This window comes from Heloderma suspectum, chromosome 4, assembly GCF_057233095.1.
Source record: "Heloderma suspectum isolate Gila_16-S chromosome 4, 16-S_ref, whole genome shotgun sequence".
NCBI classification, from domain to species: domain Eukaryota; kingdom Metazoa; phylum Chordata; class Lepidosauria; order Squamata; family Helodermatidae; genus Heloderma; species Heloderma suspectum.
The window spans coordinates 161,573,351-161,594,419 of NC_139461.1; the positions used below are offsets into that span (position 1 = coordinate 161,573,351).

The window sequence follows — 21,069 nt, forward strand, 5'->3', positions numbered from 1 at the left end:
GCTCAAAATCCTACAAGCTAGGCTTCAGCAGTATGTGAACTGAGAACTACCGGAAGTACAAGCTGGGTTTCAAAGAGGTAGTGGAACTAGAGATCAAATCGCCAACATTCGCTGGATCATGGAGAAAGCAAGAGAATTCCAGAAAAACGTCTATTTCTGCTTCATTGACTACGCTAAAGCCTTTGATTGTGTGGATCACAACAAACTGTGGCAAATTCTTAAAGAGATGGGAGTACCAGACCACCTTACCTGTCTCCTGAGAAACCTGTATGATGGTCAAGAAGCAATAGTAAGAACCGGACATGGAACAACCAATTGGTTCAAAACTGGGAAAGGAGTACGACAAGGCTGTATATTGTCGCCCTGCTTATTTAACTTATATGCAGAGTACATCATGAGAAACGCCGGGTTGGATGAATCACAGGTCGGAATTAAGATTGCCGGGAGAATTATCAACAACCTCAGATACGCAGATGATACCACCCTAATGGCAGAAAGCGAAGAGGATCGAAAGAGCCTCTTGTTGAGGTTGAAAGTGGAGAGTGCAAAAGCTGGTTTGAAACTCAACATTAAAAAAACGAAGATCATGGCATCTGGCCCCATCACTTCCTGGCATATGGAAGGGGAAGAAATGGAAGCAGTGACAGATTTTATTTTCTTGGGCTCCAAGATCACCGCAGACGGTGACTGTAGCCATGAAATTAAAAGACGCTTGCTCCTTGGGAGGACAGCTATGGCACACCTAGACAGCATAGTCAGAAGCAGAGACATCGCCTTGTCGACAAAGGTTCATATAATCAAAGCTATGGTTTTCCCAGTAGCAACATATGGCTGTGAGAGCTGGACTGTAAGGAAGGCTGAACGCCAAAGAATCAATGCTTTCGAACTGTGGTGCTGGAGAAGACTCTTACGAGTCCCTTGGACTGCAAGGAGGTCAAATCAGTCAATCCTAAAGGAAATCAACCCTGAGTGCTCATTGGAAGGACAGATACTGAAGGTGAATCTCAAATATTTTGGCCACCTAATGCGAAGAGAAAACTCCCTGGAAAAGACCCTGATGCTGGGAAAGATTGAAGGCAAAAGGAGAAGGGGACGGCAGAGGATGAGATGGCTAGATAGCATCACCGATACAATTAATATGGACTTGAGCACACTCCGGGAGAGAGCGCAGGACAGGAAGGCCTGGTGTGCTGTGGTACATGGGGTCACGAAGAGTTGGACACGACTGAACAACTGAACAACAACAACAACAACTGATACCTGGCATAGGCCAGGAAGCAGGTTGCTCCTCCTATTTGGAAAGGAAAGGAAATGTTCCTTTTGTGCAAGCACCGAGTCATTACTGACCCCTAGAGGGACACCGATTTTCCTCCGTGTTTTCCTGGCAGACTGTATAGCGGGGTGGTTTGCCATTGCCTTCCCCAGTCCTAACTACCTTTCCCCCAGCAAGCTGGGTACTCATTTTACCGACCTCGGGAGGATGGAGGACTGAGTCGACCTGAGCCGGCTACCTGAAAACCAGCTTCCACTGGGATTGAACTCAGGTTGTGGGGAGAGTTTCGGTTGCATTACTGCCGCCTACCACTCTGCGCCACACAAGGCTCCTCCTCCTATTTGACTCGACAAAATTTCAGAGTAGACACTGACCCAGTTCACACATAACAGCAGTCATGGGTTTATTAACCCACAAATTCCCAAAATCTAGCAGAGTGAGCAAGTGTGCTGCCTTTGGCATGCTCCTAACTTCCGCTTTCCGTTAACAACCTACAAGCATGATTTGTTGTTGCATTACCTCTGAGTTGTTTAACCCTTGAACTGCCCAGAGTGTCCAGGTTTGGACGTCATACTAACAGCCTACAAACAGCATGATCGTAGGTTGTTAAAAGAAAGCCTGGCCCCCACTCGTAGCAAGTCAATGAAAGCCTGGGTTATCCCACTTGTAGCAAGTCAATGAAAGCCTGGGTTAATATTCTTGGGTTAAGAGTGATCTTGAGTTTTTGGTCTCAGCACACAGTGGATCTTTCTATATTTGTTACTGCAAGTTGCATATCTGGGAGCAATTCATTTAGCTAATTCACTGGGGACTCTGGAATGTTATTACCCTTTTCTGACTCCAGAACCCCATTTGGCCTAAAATTCATGTGATGGCTTCTGCCTTCCAAATCCTCTAGCCTTTGTTTCTAGTCTTGGGTGGTTTGAGGTATTTTTTTATTTTTCCCCATGCACTATACCTGTTTCTGCTTTTTCATTAGCTGTAGAGGCATCGTCCTCTAACTGGAGGCTATTTCACATATTTTGTTTTCCTGTGGTTTGATGATGGCTGCCCACTCTTGGGCAGAGCCTGCTCTGTCCCTTGTAAGGATGCATGTGATCTTGCTTACAAGCTCTGCAGCTCTCCCTTCTGCTGCCTCCCACAAGTGGGGGCCAGGCTTTCATTGACTTGCTATTCCTTGGACCAATCTCTCATGCTGCTGACTGCTGGACTTTTGATAAGACCCTGCTTTTGACTTGCCCTTCTTGCTGAACTGGTACTACTGTGCTCTTGAACTTTTGCTTGCTGACTTTGCTAAACAGATTTGCCCCTAGTTTGTCATAGGGCTGAGTCATAGCAACCCACCCATAGCAGGACAATGCCCTGTAGAAAAAATAGCTTGAAGCAAAATAGTAGCAATTCAAAACAAAAAAGGAAATGTATGACAATAATGGAATTAGTCAAATTTTTGCCAAATTCTATAAGAAATTGTATACATCAAAGGATCTATCTGCAGGGGAAACAGGAATGCATTTAGACAAAACAGGAATCAAACTAATACTGTGCTAAGGGGCACAGTGAATAGCTAAATAACTAAATATCAGAAGATATCCAACAGGTCATTACTAAACTTAAATGTAACAAATCACCTGACAGCCTTATGGGTGAATTCTATAAAAAAAATTTAAGGAGCAATTGACATCACATTTAAGGACCTTATTCAATAACATTTTAAGGGGAGAGCCAATTCCTAAAATATGGAGAGAGTCCCAAATTATAATAATGTCAAAGCCAGGAAAAGACCTAAAGACAGTACAGTCATAGAGGCCATTATATTACTCCATCAAGACATGAAACAGTTTATAACAATAGTAGCTGCTGGGTTAAATAAACTTGTTACATCATATATATATAACACCAGACCAGGCAGGAATTATGCCTCATAGACAACTTGCTGATCCTGTTCAGAGGCCATTAAATGCAATATATTTTATCAAAACCACCCCAAAAGCAACTTGCAATCCTGACACTTTGTTGTTGTTGTTGTTGTTGTTGTTCAGTCGTTCAGTCGTGTCCGACTCTTCGTGACCCCATGGACCATAGCACGCCAGGCCTTCCTGTCCTGTGCTCTCTCCCGGAGCGTGCTCAAGTCCATATTCATTGCATCAGTGATGCTATCTAGCCATCTCATCCTCTGCCGTCCCTTTCTCCTTTTGCCTTCAGTCTTTCCCAGCATCAGGGTCTTTTCCAGAGAATTTTCTCTTCGCATTAGGTGGCCAAAATATTTGAGATTCAGCTACAGTATCTGTCCTTCCAATGAGCACTCAGGGTTGATTTCCTTTAGGATGGACTGATTTGACCTCCTTGCAGTCCAGGGGACTCGTAAGAGTCTTCTCCAGCACCACAGTTCGAAAGCATTGATTCCTCGGCACTCAGCCTTCCTTATAGTCCAGCTCTCACAGCCGTACATTGCTACTGGGAAAACCATAGCTTTGATTATATGGACCTTTGTCGGCAAGGTGATGTCTCTGCTTCTGACTATGCTGTCTAGGTGTGCCATAGCTTTCCTCCCAAGGAGCAAGCGTCTTTTAATTGCATGGCTACAGTCACCGTCTGCGGTGATCTTGGAGCCCAAGAAAATAAAATCTGTCACTGCTTCCATTTCTTCCTCTTCTCTATGCCAGGAAGTGATGGGGCCTGATGTCATGATTTTAGTTTTTTTAATGTTGAGTTTCAAACCAGCTTTTGCACTCTCCACTTTCACCCTCAACAACAGGCTCTTTCAGTCCTCTTGCTTTCTGCCATTAGGGTGGTATCGTCTGCATATCTGAGGTTGTTGATAATTCTCCCGGCAATCTTAATTCCGACCTGTGGTTCATCCAACCCGGCGTTTCTCATGATGTAAATCCTGACACTAGATGCTTATAAAGACTTTGTTTGGAATGGTCTTTCCTAATGAATTTTTTAATAGGTGTAATCCTATGCATGTTTACTGAAAAAGAGAGCTTCTGCTATTGGGTGGTATAGAAATGAAATAAATAAAATGCAAATAAAATAAATAAAACCCTACAACTCCCAGCATTCCCCAGCCCCAGGTTCTTTGAAACACATTGGGAACCATATCTACTTGCACAACTATCTTTTTTGTCTTTGGATTTTTCTATGGCTGTAGTAGGTTCTCTGTATTTGTGCTTTGGATTTACACTGTGGTGCATGTTGAGCATCACTTGTGCCAGAGGCATCTGGTGCTCTTGTTGTCATTTATATGGAGGTTACATGTGAAATTTGCTCGTGTTTCCTTCCCAGGCTCTCCTTCAGTGGCTGTCTCCATCCCCCACCCCCTGCCCCCTTTATGTCTGGTATGATGTGGCAAAGAAGAAATGTACCTTTCTCTGAAGTACCACCGAGACTGTTGTGTTGATAAGTGTGAACAGGGATTTCCAAATGTCTCTGAAACCTTAAACCAGCACTAATGGAATGGAATTGCAGAGCCCCGAGGAAAAAACTCCAGGACTAGTTGGAATGGGTTTGATAGCTGTGCGTGTGAACCAGATGCAAGACATAGACAACTTTTGGCAATTGTAGCTTGAGACCACAGAAGAATCCTTGAACGTTCCCAGCTGCACTGAAGCAGGACAGTTCCTTAATCACTTCAGATTGGTTAAGAAAAAATAATATACAAAAATAATATATATCAAATATAGGCTCAAGTGGTTTCTTGCTGCCCAGAATGACACTAGCAATGAATCCAACTGCAGAAGTATCTGAACCACAACATCCTTGCTGTTCTGGGTGTGCGAATGTGCCTATGGCAGAGAACCAGCTGGAACTCTTCTTTATAACATCCTTACTGCAGAAACAAGACATGTACCGAGCAGAACATGCTATAGAGTTCCAGGAATGTTAACAGGGCTTGGGGGTCTGGGCCACTTTATTGGTTTGGTTTGATTATGCTTGTATTGGTAGGAGAGGGTTCTCCTTGTTCCTTTCAGCTTTCTGGAGTGTCAGAAGAGAGTCCAAGACTGTTGTGCATATATTTTTTTCATTGTGGTACAGAAAGTTCAACAAAGGAAGGAAACTAAAGAAGACACTCGAGCCAGTGCCTTCCAAAGCAGTTGTGTACGCTTACGGAGTTGGAGATCTGCTTTAAATCGCAGAGTCTTCTTGCACTGTACAGTTGCAGTGCGTTTGCTTAACAGCCATTACGTTCCACATATGCTAACACTGTTAAGGCCCTCAGGTTGGGTGATGTGAGGGGGTGAGGCTTTAGGGGTAGGCCTCTGGGGGAAGGGTCCACACCCTGATGTCATCCAGCCTTCCAGATTGGACCTTGGAGGCAATCCAGCCCTCAGGACCTTAGGAAATGAAAAAAGCTGCAAGTGAGCTACATGAAACTTTGAAGCTATAAAAGCAGCATGTGTTGTAGCACTTCTTCTGCTGTGTCGCTACTTGAAATCCTTTTTGACTGTTCTCAGGGTGCAAAGCTTGGAAAAGGTACCTTGTGTGAGAAATTAATGGCCAACTACAAGAAATTAGGCTTTTCTCCATTTTGATTTCTGTGCTGTGACAGAGCTGGAAAAGCTGAAGTGGTTTTTTAATTGTAAAAAAATGCAAGTAGCTGTCTTGGTCCATTAAACAAAATCCAAAAGCAAAAGTACAGTAATATATTTTTATTAGGATCAATTAGAACATCACAAAGCAGTAAACAAGGTTTTGAGTTTCCCAGAATTCTTCATGTTAGACTGGGGTGGACAATTTATGGCCCTCCAGATGTGTTGGCTTACAACTCCCATCATCCCTTACCATTGGCTATGTTGGCTAGTCTGATGGGAGTTGAAGGCCAAAACATCTGGAGGGTCACAAGCTGTCCATCCCTGGACTAGATGTAAACAAAAGGGGGACTCATATTTGAGGGCATGACAGTAAAGCCCCACAGTATGTAATTTGTGCAGGAGGCATTGTGCAGGGCACAATCCTGCTGAGATAGTCGGCAGCCTCCAAATCTGGAGGCTACTGACTATCCTATACAGGGCAGATGGAACATGGAGGGGATCCTCTCCGCTGTGCTCCAGCCACCCTGCATTTGTGGCTAGATGCACATTTTCAGGGAGGGAAGGGGCCTGGAGACCCGATAGGAAGCTGTCTAAAGTAGCTTCCACGGTCTTCTCCTCTCCCGCCTCCAGGACCGCCCCCTTTTCTCCCTTCATATATGAGTGCAGAGATAGTGGTGGCGTGAAATTGGGCCTCTGCACCAGCTACGAGGGGGCAAGGAGCATGGTTTCTGGAAACTGAGATCAGACAACCTCAGTCTCCAGAAACCAAAAAATCCTATGGCAATCTAGATGGTGTCTAGTAGCCATAGGATTGCTCTCCCCATTAGGCTTGTGCTTAATTAACACAATCTAGCCTAATTAAGTATGTGTAATGCTTTCTGCATTCCATCTTAAAGACTTACAAATTGCAGACTACAAATTCTATCATATCCCCAAACATGCATCCTTTTTTTCTTTTTTTTTACATCTAGTCTGAGGAAGAGTTCTGGGGAACTCAAAAGCTTGCTCACCAATAATTGGTCCTAATAAAAAGATACTACACTAACATTACTTTTGGATCCTTTCAACTATGTAGAGCATTTTTGTTTGGTTTTGCAGCTAGTGGAACATCTCAGTTGTATGTTGTGCATCCTATGTCAGGAACAGCTACTTTTGTCTATATGTCAGGCTTTCCTGTGCTTTTGTCCCAGTGTCTGATCTCTGTTCCTTAGATCTTAGCTATTCCATAGTCCTTAGCTTAGTTCTTACCTTAGCAGGGTAACTGCTTTGAATCATGCATTGCAGGCAGAAAACATCAAGTCTCCTAGTAAGTAATCTACAGTCATACTGTTAGTCACCTCTGAAGTGGGAAGTTATTTATATGTAATTTCTGCTGTGTCCAATCATGTTCCTCTAAAGACCCAAGGATCAGAGGAAGGGCAAGTCTGCTGTGTGCATGTGTGTGCGCTCGTGTGTGCGCATGCATGCATGCACGTGTTTGTGCGTGTGGCGGGTGTTCACTAATTTCTATTCTGCATGGTTTTGTAGCAGAAAATGTTCTGGGCATATAGAGAAATCCATGCTTGCATATTTTTACTTATTGCTGCATGTGTGATAGAAACATTAAGACAATGACTTGCTTCTAACTTTCAAAATGATTATGACTCTCTGATATTTTTTTTAGCCCGGATGAAGAATCAGCCCAGAAGTTCATCCCTTTTGTTGGAGTGAGTAATAATATTTGTGTATGAATGTGGATGATTTTGCAGGGCTTTCTCTGCACTTCTGGGCCATTTGCAAGTGTACCATAATACAAAGAAAAAACATAGTAACTAGAACCTGTGCTTGAATTACAGGGGGACCAACAGTTGCCTCCTTACCTTTTGTGGTGGCCCTCTTAGCTACTGTTTCAGACCAGTAAAGTTACATGATTTAACAATTGGGGGTTGGACTCGATGGCCTTGTAGACCCCTTCCAACCCTACTATTCTATGATTCTATGAACCCCTCAACTTCTATTCAAGGACGTCCCCCAGGGTCCTCCTTCATGGATCTCTCCACCATGTCTTTCTGTGGTTATGTGCCTGGCTGAGGAGGGCAGTCTGGTCTCCAGATCTCCATTGAGGCCCTCTGTCCAGAGCAAGCCATCTTATGCCCCCAGACAGGATCTTGCTTTAGCTAGCTAGATGCCTGCCTGCCCCAGGCCCCTCATGCTCTTGATCTGGTCAGACACTCACTCCTATCAAGCAGAGCCTCCTACCAGACCCCAAGGGTCCCAGCTATCTTACAGGGTCAAGCTAGACATGGTGTCAGTTGTGAGAAAGCAAACAGTGTGCACACTTTTTGTAATGTTAATAGCAGCCATGAGGGTGGGGAGCAGCATTAGGACCGTGAGGGTGAGGAGGGAGGTGCTTGACCCTTCTTCCCCCCTCCCCATGGTCTCAACAAAAAATGCCCCCTTCTGAAGCTGGTATTTGCATTGGGAGGGAAGCCGTGAATGGAGGCTTCCATCCTGACATATACAGCAGCTTCAGGAGTGCTTTTTGTAGGGACCATGGCAGGCGGAGTAGAGGTTAAACTCTCCTATTTGCACGCCCATTAGCAGAATTAGTGTGATGTGTAGTTTGGCCCATAGCCTATGTATGCTGGCTAAGGGAACTTCCCAGTCAAGTGGCCCAGCCTTACTAGCTGCTTTAAAATTAACCTTATATCTAAGGCAATGTTGGGAAAGTATCCTGGCTCAAAGGTGAGCACATCCTTAAACTCCAGCAGCACGATGAGCAGGAGAGGAGGGGGAGGGAGAGTCAAACTGAAATGGCCATCAGGATTCACACAGATTCTGTGTCTCTGGGCTGGAGCAAGGGCAGCTGGTGCCCATGGAGGCTAGTGGGGCAAAGGGCTAGTCACCAGAGGTGAAACCAACTAGATCTACTGTTCTCCCCATCCTCCTCCTCCTCCCTTGCAAAGACCCTAACTAAGTATATCCACTGGCAGTCATAACAGACCTGGAGACTGGTAAAAGGGGATGATCAGAGAGGACTGTGGCTTACGGCAAGGATAATGAAAGAAGACAATATTTTGCTTTGGTTTGTTGTATGTATATATTATTATTACAGCGTTTATAAGCCATTTTTCCAGTACTCAACAGCCCTCAAAGCGGCTTACAGTCAATAACATACAAAAATACACACACAAAAAATACAAAACTTAAGTTACAATCCTAAGGCCCATTGAACACAGGGGGATTTACTTCCACTATTAGCTTTCCCATTTCAGTGCTGTTAAGTAGGAGTAAGGGATATGGCTTGTGAGGACCAATGGGAGGGGCTAAATTGATATGGGTCAGGCAGGAAGTGGGGCTTGTAGATTTCATTAAGGGCCCTCTGCCTTTTTTCCAATCATGTGAGCACTGATTAAAAGCTGTAATCAAATCCCTGGAAAAGTAGCTGCAAATTGAGCAATATAGCCACCACCATTCTACAGACTGTTTTATCCAGAAAAAAAGCATTTCCATCAGCTATGTTCCCCTAGACACTGCTGTGAGCGATGCAGTGCGTTGAGTTCTTAACACTGACGGTGTAGAAATCCAAATCAATAAAAATATTACATTTTATTACACACATCCCCCCTTCCTCTATGGAGCTCTACAGTTACCTCCGCCAATTTTATTTATTTAAAGCATTTTAACCCTATTTCTGAGCCGGAAAGGCTTCCAGAGCAGCTTTCATAAGATCAAGTTCAATAAAATAAGCCCGCAGGCTTAGTGTCTAAAAGATACAACGCAAAAGGAAAACGGGGTGAAGAGGAAAGATAAAAAACAAGCAAACTCAGACACCAGTTCTTTAAGTTACACAGTAGTTCTTACAATGACCAGCTGGAATGGAAACAATTCAGGAGGAGGAGCTAAATGGAGCTAGGGCAGAGAGAGAGAGAGAGAGAGCGAGCATGGATGGAGTGGCCCTGCTTTAAGACCCCTTCTATCATCCTGTGAGGCTGATTAGACTGAACAATAGCGACTGGTGCAGTCACCCAGTGAGTTTCATAAGTGGAGATTTAACCTGAGTTTTTCCAGTCCTAGTTCAATACAATGGTGTACCTACATTTCCAAAAGTTTCTGTACACAAGGACATTGGCCACAATCTCGGGGATGGTGGGAGGGACACAGTGGGCCAGTTTGCACGATTGCCACAGCCCACCATGGCTTATGAAATTATTGTGATTGTGTTATTGACCTGCATAGCCAATATGTTTTGGCTATGATACGTGTCAGTGAGGGCAAACAAAGCTGCATTGCCCTCCCTCTGAAACCGTGATCCTTCTCTAGTTCCCCCAGAACGCACATGTGGATACACAGTGGGATAAACATTCAAGCTCTGATCCCACTGAGAGCAACTGGGATATATGCCTCAAAGCACTTCAGAACGGATGCTTCCTGTTTCCTATGCTGTGCTGTGGCAATGTCATTGTTTCAGTGTAGGCAGCAAAACAGGGAATGTTAGCCTGGTTACCAAAGCAATGGGGACACATTTCTTCTTTCCGCCCTTCTTAGCATCCTCCTCAAAAAATTACCGAAAATGTGAGTTGCTTTTCAAGGAGTGCCGAAACTGGTCCCTGATTCAGCTCAACTTTCCTGAGCAGAACTAGTAATTCTGTGTAAAATCAGTCTCTTTTTCTCTCTTCAGGTGGTAAAGGTTGGAATAGTTGAACAGTCCTCTGCAACTTCAGGTAATAAAATCTTTCAACTATGTTATAATTTCTCACTAATGGGCATTGGACCAGCATCATTGAAGAATAGGTTGTCTCAGGTGTTTTAGTTTTTAATTATATGTTATAATGACACAAGTTAATAACATTACCCAAAATAGGATACAATGCACCCATTAAGTGTAAACATAGACATCTTTTAAAAAGGAGAGAACAAATTATAAGGTTGCACTTTATCCAAAAATTCAATGCTCCACTCGTTAATAAATAAACAAACATCATTCAATAAAATTGTCTAAGGAAATTTGTTATTTTTATCTTCTGTAATACATAAGCTTAGGGCGCAATCCTATGGGGATAGGCAGCCTCCTCCAAACTCAGAGGCAACCATCCAATGCAGGGCAGGAGAAGCGTGGAGGGGATCGTCCCCTCCGTGCTTCAGCCGCCCTGCATTTGCGGCTAAACAGCTGATTTCGGCTGTCTAGCCACGGGAAGGCGGAGCAGAGGAAGCAGCTGCTGGATGACACACAGGGTGTATCATACCGGCATTTCTGCCTTCCCTGCCCCAGAATGCCCAGTTTTCGCTGCTGCGTGCTCTTCTTCCGAGCGCGGAGTGTGGGGTCATTCTGAGCTGCCTGCAAGACAGCGTGGGAGGGAGGGAAGGTTGGTTCCCGGAAACCGACTATCCTGTGGCCGTCTAGCCGCTGACTAGTGGCCATAGGATTGCTCTCTCCGTCATTAAAGTGGCCATCTAGATTCAAGAGTGCGAGTCCATCAAAGATGGAGGATAAGAGGATTTCAAGTAATGACAGTGCAGGTTCCAGCCACAATCAAGAAATGTGTAGTTAAAGATCTTCAAAATAAGAGATTTTAGGTAACTAAAAAGCATGGTATTTAGTCTACAAGGTAACACATACCCTGTAGTATTTCTAATCTAATATTTTAATCTTTTCTAATATGATTTTCCAAATGTTTATTGTTGGACATGATGAGGACAAATTTAGCAAACCCCCAGGTGGTAATTGTCACCTCCAAAGATCTAGGAAAGTATAAATATTCTTCAAATGGAAAGGCACAAGTAGTCATCTAAATTGTAGCTTATAAAAATGTTGAACACAATATTAACAAGGTTTTAACATTGTTTTCCAGAGGTAGCCCCAATTCCTGTGTGATACTGAGTCTACCATATCAGCCTTCCACATGACTCAGTGTTACAGCTTGCATTTTAAAGAGTAGTCTGTACCAGCTTCCTCTTAAGTCTCTTGAAAGGTGGGATACACGTTTCAGCTTTTGTTATAGTCCAAGAGCCCATGTCAAAATACTTATGTCATAAGAAACAAAAGGTTTATCTTGCATCTTGTGGCATCTCTAAAACTGCCAGTCTTATGAGTTTACTGAAGGTGAGTTTAGGGGTTGCAACCCCCCAAAATCCTTTTTTGAGCTCAATAATCACATCATAAGGTACATGGATGAAACTGATTCCACTTGGTAGAGATTACTTTTCTGCATCTTAAAATATCCAATCTGGCTGCTTTACATGGGGTCAACCCCAAATCAGGCCATTCACTATGACCAGTCATAACAATTTCCACTATACTAAGTAAGGAATTGGTACTCCATCTCCAAAAATAAATTGCTACTTCTGTTTTTCGGGCTTAGTGCGGAAGGGAGCCTGCATAATCACCAGCAGCCACCAGACAGGGAGCCGTGGAACCCCGTAGTAGCAAGATTGCTAGGGGGTGATGTCATGAACAGGTGCAAGCTGGAGACACACAACACTGTTTTACCATGATGTTGTGTATCTTGTAATAAATGTGCATGTGAAGCCATTAAAAACATTCCAAATGGTGTTGCAATTAAAAGGATTACTGGTAATAGGAAGATCTTTGATATTCTTACAAGTCCTGGGTATGGTTTCAGCTACTCAAAAAATAGGGACTGATGAGCATCACTTGATGAGCAGTGGGCTACCACAGAAGGAATGAAATGATCACTACAGTTAATAACAGGAATTGCTTGGGATATGATGCATAGGTCAACACTATTGATGACAAATGGACTCTCCATGACACAGATGGTATCTGTTTTCAGAACATCGTATGGGAACACTGAGGCTTTGGTAAACTGTTAACACTTTACCAAAGCCTTTACCAAAGCTATTGAGCAAAAAGGAAGAGAAGACCTCTTACAGCTTCTGGTGTGGAAATGGAACCATACAGGAATAGACCAAAGGTGCTTCCAAAAGAAGGGCTCCTGTTTTATTATTTTTATTAATTTAACATTTCTGTATTGCCCAATAGCCGAAGTTCTCTGGGCAGTTCCCAACACCACCAGTCAAAAGACAATGTGCACCTATTCTGTCTTTTTTCCTTAAAGGAATTATTGTGGAAAGAAAAAAGATGGAAGAAGTAGTAGGAAAACACAGTAGGGTTACATATGGAAGATGATGACATTTCGTGAATGTTCATGAATAATGCAGTTTGTGAATAATTTAATTCACAATAAAAGCCTCATCTGGAAACACCCCACAACTATCAAGGAGTAGATTTGAAATTATGAAGATTTCATTGTGCTTCACACTATGTGAATGATGTCACTGGCATTTAAGACAGAGAGAGCTCAAATGTGGACAGGCTGGAATTCCAAAATTGTGGTGGATAAACTTCCCCGACAGAAAACCAGGTATTTCCCACAAATCAACCAGTACCCAACATCGCTACAGGTTGTGGCAGAAACAATTAAAAGATGTCACAAAATAGTTGAGGAGTGCCAGCAGAGCATACTATTGTGGCATATGATTTGGCTATTGTTTTTTTTAATATTTTAATTGAATTATACATTAATAACAAAGGGATGTAACATCAAATCATCAAACATAATGCAATAATCATACATGGATACGCTTGATATACACAATTGACATCAATCCAGTGATTTGGCTACTGTGAAATCTTATAATAAAGATTGCGCTTACGATAAAGGAAGATAAAAGTTCTAACTTTGACAAGTTGTTCCTAATACTTAATGGATTTCACACAGCGTTTGTCCATGAGTAAATGGACTGCTTTTTCTGCCTTCGCTCGTGCTCAGGGCTTCCATCCACTTCAGTGCTCACTGCACCAGATACTTCAATTTCTCCTCTCTCTTTTCAAGAAAGGACTCAAATTGTCATCTCTCAGAGTTTATTTACTGGCTGTCTCTGCTTTTCACCCTCCTGTTGAGGGTGTTTCTGTCTTTTCACATCTGACAGTGAAGAGGTTTCTGAAAGGGATCAGAAAGCTGGCACCACCCATTTGCTCTATGGTACTGAGTTGGAGCCTTTCTGTTGTGCTTAAGACACTTTCATCCAAACCCTTTGAACAACTGGAAACTGCAGACCTATGCCTCCTCTCATGGAAGGTGGTGTTTTTGGTGGCCACCACATCTGCACGATGGGCTAGTGAACTTTGTGCTCTCAGAATAGACCGGCCCTATCTCCCCTTTCAGTGGGAGAAAGTGGTGCACATGCTTAATGTGCATCACGCCCTGGCCTTTTATAAGTCGAGGACTGAGCAGTTCAGACTTTTGCCTTGACTTTTTGTCTGCTGTGGCGGCAAGTGCAAGGGTCAGCCTCTCTCAGCACAGCTCTTCACTTTCTGGGTCATCAAAACCATTGAGCTATCTAATGAGCTGGCTAGACTCGAACTGTCTGCCCCAGTCCGAGCTGCCCCAGTCTTACAGTAGCAACGTTGGCCACGTTCCACAGAGGGGTTGCCATCCCTGAACTGTGCCGTGCTGCAATATGGTCGACACCATCTACCTTTGGTAGACATTACAGACTGGATGTTTGGGCTAGAACTGATGGTACTTTTGGTTGTGCCGTCCCTTCATCTGTTTCGTAGTAGGACCCCAACCCACCACCTTGTAAGTTAGCTTTCTACTCCCCTTATGTGTGATGCACAGAGACGACGATGAAGAGAGACCGGTTGCTACCTGTAACTGTAGTTCTTCGAGTGGTCATCTGTGCATTCACACAACCCACCCACCGTCGGTATCATGCTCAAGTTTGATGTTGGATACCAAAGGCATTTCTTTTAGGTTCCAAGGCTACAATGTCGATCTCAAGGAACCGAGGGAATAAGCGGGAACCTGCTAGGGACATGCACATTGGGACGGTGGGGGAGGGGCTCCCACCAAAACTCCCCAGCTACAGAAGTTTCCTGAATCGAGGCTCCGCACAGGCACAGAGCCCATATGTGTGATGCACAGATGTCCACCCAAAGAACTACAGTTACAGGTAGCAACTTGTCTTTGTATTACAAGCTATATGAGCCTCAAAAGTATTACAGCATTGTCTACCTATAAATCCTATAGCTTCTATAGTTTGTAATGCAACTAGTAAGTGTCACATTGAAATGCATGGGAAGAAGTTGCAGTTGTTTCTGTACCTTCAGATAAAGAATATATTGGACTTCTGACTGGGACCGATGTTGCTCTGGCAGCTTCCCACAGGTGCTCCATGGGAGCTTTCTCAAACAGCTTTTTAAAAGGTTGAAAAACCTTTTCATCTCCCCTCTGGAATTGAAAGGGGGGCAAGGCAGCAGCTCTGGATAACATCTTGGAGAAAAGTAACCCCCACGAGATAGTGGGGGGGGGGGCTGGATTCCAGGATTACCTTCCCAGAGCTTTACCAACGCAAAAAGCTGTACTGAAACTCCTATTTTATAGGAGAAAACAGGGCTGACATGTCCATAACAATATATGCTTTGGGAAATATCAACAACTTCTGAGGGATGATTTAAGAAATGCTAACAATATTTGAGAACACCTGAGGACCTGTAAGATCTGTTTGACAGAAACATGTCTGCACCGAGGAGAAGAAAGGAGCTGGCATCGACTCCCCCTGCATCCTCTGTGTCAAAAGTGTCGAGAACAGAAGATATAGGGGAATTATTTACACTGATAAAGACTTTATCTTCGCAATTTACGGAACAAGTCAAAAGGCTGGATTTAATCCAAAATTCCATCATCGCCCTGCAAGGAGCAGGAAATGAAACTACAACACAAATTTGTTTTAAAAATATCTCTGATAGAATTTCTCAACTGGAGGCCTTCACGAAAAGATCCAATGTACATGTTATTGGGATTAAAAATTTGCCTGATGATGTAAAATTGCCTATTTTTGTGGATAAACTTTTGCATGAGATACTCCTTATCCCATCAGATTATTTACTTGATATTGAGCAGGCATTTCATGTGCCAAATGCTAAAGGGACTGATTACACGATCACAGCTCAATTTGCAAAAGTCTCCACAGAGAATTATATCCTGCGTTTGGCAAGGGAGGCTGGAAGCCTTTCCTGGAAACAAGATGAAGTTATGTTATTTCCAGACTACATCAAAGAGGAAAAACAAATGAACTTACAATATTACTTAAAATATCTTGTTACAGTTTGTATTGTGTCTGAAGGTCAGATGAAGACGTTTCTGAATCATGAAATGGCGGAGGCATGGCTGAACGTAAAAATGCATGAGAATTCTGTTACAACCCCATGAACTGGAATCTTTAAACAAGCTTTGTTAACTGTTGGTGTTTAGTCTACATGATCCAGGCTAATTCAGAAGATAAATGATTATATATATATTGGTCTACTCTCTTTCATCTTTTATTCTTTCTTGCTTTTCTTTATATTTTTTATTTCAAAATAGATAATATATCTAGTATAAAATATATTACTGATGGTTGAAGGTTTATATTAAGTTTTATTATTATATAATACAATTTATTATTATTATTATTATTACTAATAATAATATAGGCTTTTGGGAATGAATTGTAGACCTGTTTCTTTGATATAAGATTGATGATATGATATAGAAATGTTAGGTTGTTTATTAAACCGTAAGAGATGAAGTTAAGGTTATAGATATAGTTTTTAAAATAGAATGGCATCGGAGGCCAGGGTGTGTTGGACTTTAAACTCAATTCTTTAAGGGGGAGGGAGAGGGGGAGGGAAGGGGAAGGAATTTTCTTCTTTTTTCTTCACTTCCTTTCCTCCTCCCTTTTCCCTTTTTTTTCTCTTTTTTTCTCTTTTTTCTTCTCTCTTTGTTATTGTGGTATCCTCATCAGAATATTGTACTGTTGGGAAATTGAAGTATTGATTAGGTTGTTGGTAATTTTGGTTTTGTTTATTTCACTTATAAAGATAAAATAAATAAAAATATATTTAAAAAAGAAGATAAAGAATATATTGACAACGTTAGTACAAAAATATGGTAACTTTAGGTTTCAACCTTATACACACTTATCTGGGAGTAAGCCCCATTTAATTCATTGGGTTTACATCTGGGTAGACATGCATAGGATTACGTCGTAAGTTACAAAAGCTCTTGACAGTCTGGACATCTTACAAAAGTTGTGGCATCTTCAAAACTGCCAGTGCAACTACTGGGGTCTTTCTGGGATGGCAACTCCCAAACCCCTTTTTGGGGTCAATAATTACATCATAAGGTCCATGAATGAAACAAGGAGCATCTGCTGAGGAATGATGCATATAATTCCACGCTATGGTCTGATTGGGGGTTGGCCCTATGAAAAGCTGTCAGACTGGATTTTTTAAGGTACAGGAAGGTAGTCTCTTCCAGGTGGTCCCAGTTTCAGCCATGTACCTTATGATGTAATTAACAGTCCCCCTTTTGGAGCGGACAGCCAGATTGGACAATCTGAAATGATAGAAAAGTAGGGTTGGAAGGGGCCTATGAGACCATCGAGTCCAACCCCCTGCTCAATGCAAGAATCCAAGTCAGAGCATCCCTGACAGATGGCTGTCCAGCCTCATCTTGAATACCTCCAGCGTGGGAGAGCCCACTACCTCCCTAGGTAATTGGTTCCATTGTCGTATTGCTCTAACAGTCAGGAAGTTTTTCCTGATGTTCAGCCAGAATCTGGCTTCCTATAACTTCATAGAATAGTCATAGAATAATAGGGTTGGAAGGGGCCTACAAGGCCATCAAATAAACTTGAGCCCATTATTCCATGTCTGCATTCTGGGATGATCGAGAAGCGATCCTGGCCTTCCTCTCTGTGACAATCTTTCAAGTACTTGAACAGTGCTATCTTATCTCCCCTCAGTCTTCTCTTCTCAAGGCTAAAAATGCCCAGTTCTTTCAGTCTCTCTTCATAGGGCTTTGTTTCCAGTCCCCTGAGGGGGAGTAGAGGGGAATGAGTACTTCCCAGGATTTGGAAGCTATGCTTCTATTAATGCAGCACAAAATAGCATTCGCCTTTTTTGCAGCCACATCCCATTGTTGGCTCATATTCAGCTTGTGATTGATAACAGTTCCAAGATCCTTCTCGCTTGTAGTATCACCCAAGTATCACCCATCTTGTAAATGTGCATTTGGTTTCTTTTTCCTAGGTGCAGAACTTGGCATTGATCCCTTTTAAATGTCATTCTGTGGTTTTCTGCCCAGCGTTCCAGTCTATCAAGATCCCTTTGAATTTTGTTTCTGTCTTCCAGGGTATTAGCTATCCCACCCAATTTTGTGTCATCTGCAAATTTGATAAGCGTCCCCTGCACCTCCTCCTCCAAGTCATTAATAAAAATGTTGAAGAGCACTGGGCCAAGGACTCAGCCTTGTGGTACCCTGCTCATTACCTCTCCCCAGTTTGAGAAGAGCCCATTGATAAGCACTCTTGAGTCCGATTCAGTAGCCAACTGTGGATCCACCAGATCATTGTTTCATCTAGCCCACTTTGAGCTAGTTTGCTCATCAGGATATCCTGGGGCACTTTGTCGAAAGCTTTGCTGAAGTCAAGGTATATGATGTCCACAGCATTCCAACAGTCCACAAGGGAGGTTACTTGATCAAAAAATGAGATCAGATTCGTCTGGCAAGATTTGTTCTTGACGAATCCATGTTGACTTCGGGTAATCTCTCCATTGTTTTCAAGGTGCTTCCAGATGGATTGCTTTATCATCTGCTCCAGAATTTTCCCAGACTGACTGGTCTCTAGTTCCCAGGTTCCTCCTTTTTGCCCTTTTTGATGATAGGGACAACATTAGCCCTCCTCCAATCATCTAGCACTTCCCCCATCCTCCATGTTTTCTCAAAGAGAATAGACAGCGGTTCTGAGAGCTCTTCTGCCAGTTCCTTTATTACTCTAGGATGCAGTTCATCTGGCCCTGGAGATTTGAACTCATTCAAAGTAATTATGTGTTCCTTGACCATATGCCTATCGATCTCAAGCTGCAATCCTGCCCCTTCAGCCTGTACTTCACCTTTGCCAGGGGGCTCATAGACCCTCTTTTGGGAGAAGACTGAGCCCAAGTAGGAATTGAGCACTTCTGCCTTTTCTTTGTCATCTGTTATCATTTTGCCATCCTTATTGAATAGCTGAACCACCATTTCTTTCCTCGGCTTTTGCTTCCTTTAGAACCAAGAACTCCAGTATAACATGGTCACTTTCCCCCAGAGTTCCTGTAACTGCTATTTTATCCACTAAGACATCTCTGTTGGTTAGGATCAAGTCAAGGACAGCCGATCCTCTAGTTCTTTCCTCTACTTTCTTTAGGAGGACGTTATCCACAACACAAGTCAGGAATTTCTTGGAGGGGCCATGTTTTGCAGAATTTGTCTCCCAACAAGTATCGGGGAATACTTGGGATACTTATAGTAAGGGATACTTGTCAGTTGGCTTTATGAGTGCAAGCAACCGTTCAGTCACGTCTCTAATCCATCCTCCTGGGAGACAGCATACCTGGCGAGTCAATGGGTCTTCGTGACATACTTGTGTTTTGATCTCACGCAGCAAGTAGTCTCCCATTATTTCTACTCTTCTCTTCTTGTTGTTGTAGGCCTTGGTTTTATTGCCTCTGCTTGACTGACCTTCAGCCTCTTGCTCGCTCTCGTGCAGGTTCCCCTGTAATTCTTCTTCTGCAGGCTCCAGTCTCATCCTCAACTACCTGGAAATGGTTCCATAGCTCCACTGCTTCCACTGCTGCAGAGTGGCTTCTAGTTCCTCTCCTCCTAACTGTCACCCTTTTCGAAGGAGTATCCTCTACTGCATTTTTCCTCACCTCAGCATTTCCTACTTCTGCCTCAGCTTGCTGTTGCTCTTCAAGCTTCTGTTCTTCACTTTGCTGCTGTAGTTCAACCATTCTGTCCGAGAACTCTTCGTGTTCTCTTATTCCCTGGAGGGTTGACAGTTGCCGCTCCAGTCCACTTTTTCTTCCAGCAATGTGATCAACTTGCACTTGTTGCACATGTAGGCCATGTTGTTCTCTGGAAAGAAAACAAACATTGCACACACCTTGCAGGTCACTACCACTGGAGAGTCTTTTCCTTCTATAGTCTCTTTTCCCTTTTTGTGTCTAGCTTTCTGATTGTTCTAGAGTAGCCTGTGCTTAGTCCTCTACTCACTGGAGGTTAAAAACAGAGTGTCAGGGTGGACACTGAGCCCATAGAATCCCAGAGTAGTTCTGATTCTGAGGAAGAGCAGTCGCTCCTGGGAGAGGAGCGTGCTCCTCTTTCCCAGGGCCAACAGCTGACGGAGATTCCTCCCACCAGCATTCCTAGCTTAGATAGCAGTCCAGGGAGTGACAGAGCACGGATAGCAGACTTGGTGGATGTGCGACGCTGACGCAGAGAGCAGCGCCAAATGGAGGGCGCAGAAAGGAGGCGTAGTGCCCGGTTGGCGCGCAAACAACGGCTGCGCCCAGAGGATCCAAGGGAAAAGGGGAGGGACTCTCCCTAGTCCTTAAGTTCAGGGGTCTGCCAGTAATTCCCTTTCAAACGGGGACCAACTGTTCCAACGTAGGGCATAGGTACTGTGCTGCTCAGATCTAGTTGCAAACAGTAGAGTTGTTAAGTTGTAAAAGAAGAATAAAGCTTTGAAAGGAATCCCTTTGTCTGTGTCTGGACTTAGCTACTGGATTAGACTGAGAGAGGCCTCCAAGTAGCCCTTGACACAGAGTCCCACTGGTATGGAAGTGTGTCTTACAAGGAGAATAAATTTTAAAAAATGTTCTTTAAAAAATGTGAAGTGTGTTAATTGTGCACCCCTGCCATCCCAATAATACCATCCCAAGTGACTGCCCCATTTACCAAGAAAAAGGCACATCTATATTTGGGCACAAATAATGATCTCGAAGAAGAGGTGCAGTCATTCAGGTTTGGAGTTCCAAGTTAGGAGCTACAGGAGAGCAGCCATGATGAAAATGAGGTATTACACTCCATTCATCAATATCCTGGATCCTTTTGTTAATAACAAAAAAATGGATCTTTGATCAAACAGGCGTAGAACAAACATGATTAGAACAAAGATGAATTCAATAACGTCCAGGCCAGGCTTGTCAGAAAAACTCAAATCGACTTCCAAATTCAAAACAGCTTCGGTGATGATATCTCTCAGCGGAGGGATGCAAACCAATAATCCATGCTGCCACTCCATAGAAAAACTGAGTTGTTAACTTGGGCTGATAAACCTGGATAGCTGCAGTGACATACTTACTATGCCTAGAGAAAAAAAGCAAATAACAGCTTTATAACAATGCTCAGCCATTGTCATGGCATAATGTCTATGTACCACGCATTTTGTTGA

General features: G+C 43.2%; 1 protein-coding gene across 4 annotated transcripts in view; it reads left to right on the plus strand.

The window, feature by feature from the left end:
• The window catches only part of PACS2 (phosphofurin acidic cluster sorting protein 2), a 257,810-nt gene that overhangs the window by 211,620 nt on the left and 25,121 nt on the right, over nt 1–21,069 (plus strand). For all 4 annotated transcript variants that reach the window (XM_084854825.1, XM_084854822.1, XM_084854821.1 and 1 more), the window contains 2 exons: nt 7,469–7,511; nt 10,466–10,508. In XM_084854825.1, the coding sequence (XP_084710951.1) occupies nt 7,469–7,511; nt 10,466–10,508 (86 nt within the window). The remainder of the gene's footprint in view (nt 1–7,468; nt 7,512–10,465; nt 10,509–21,069) is intronic.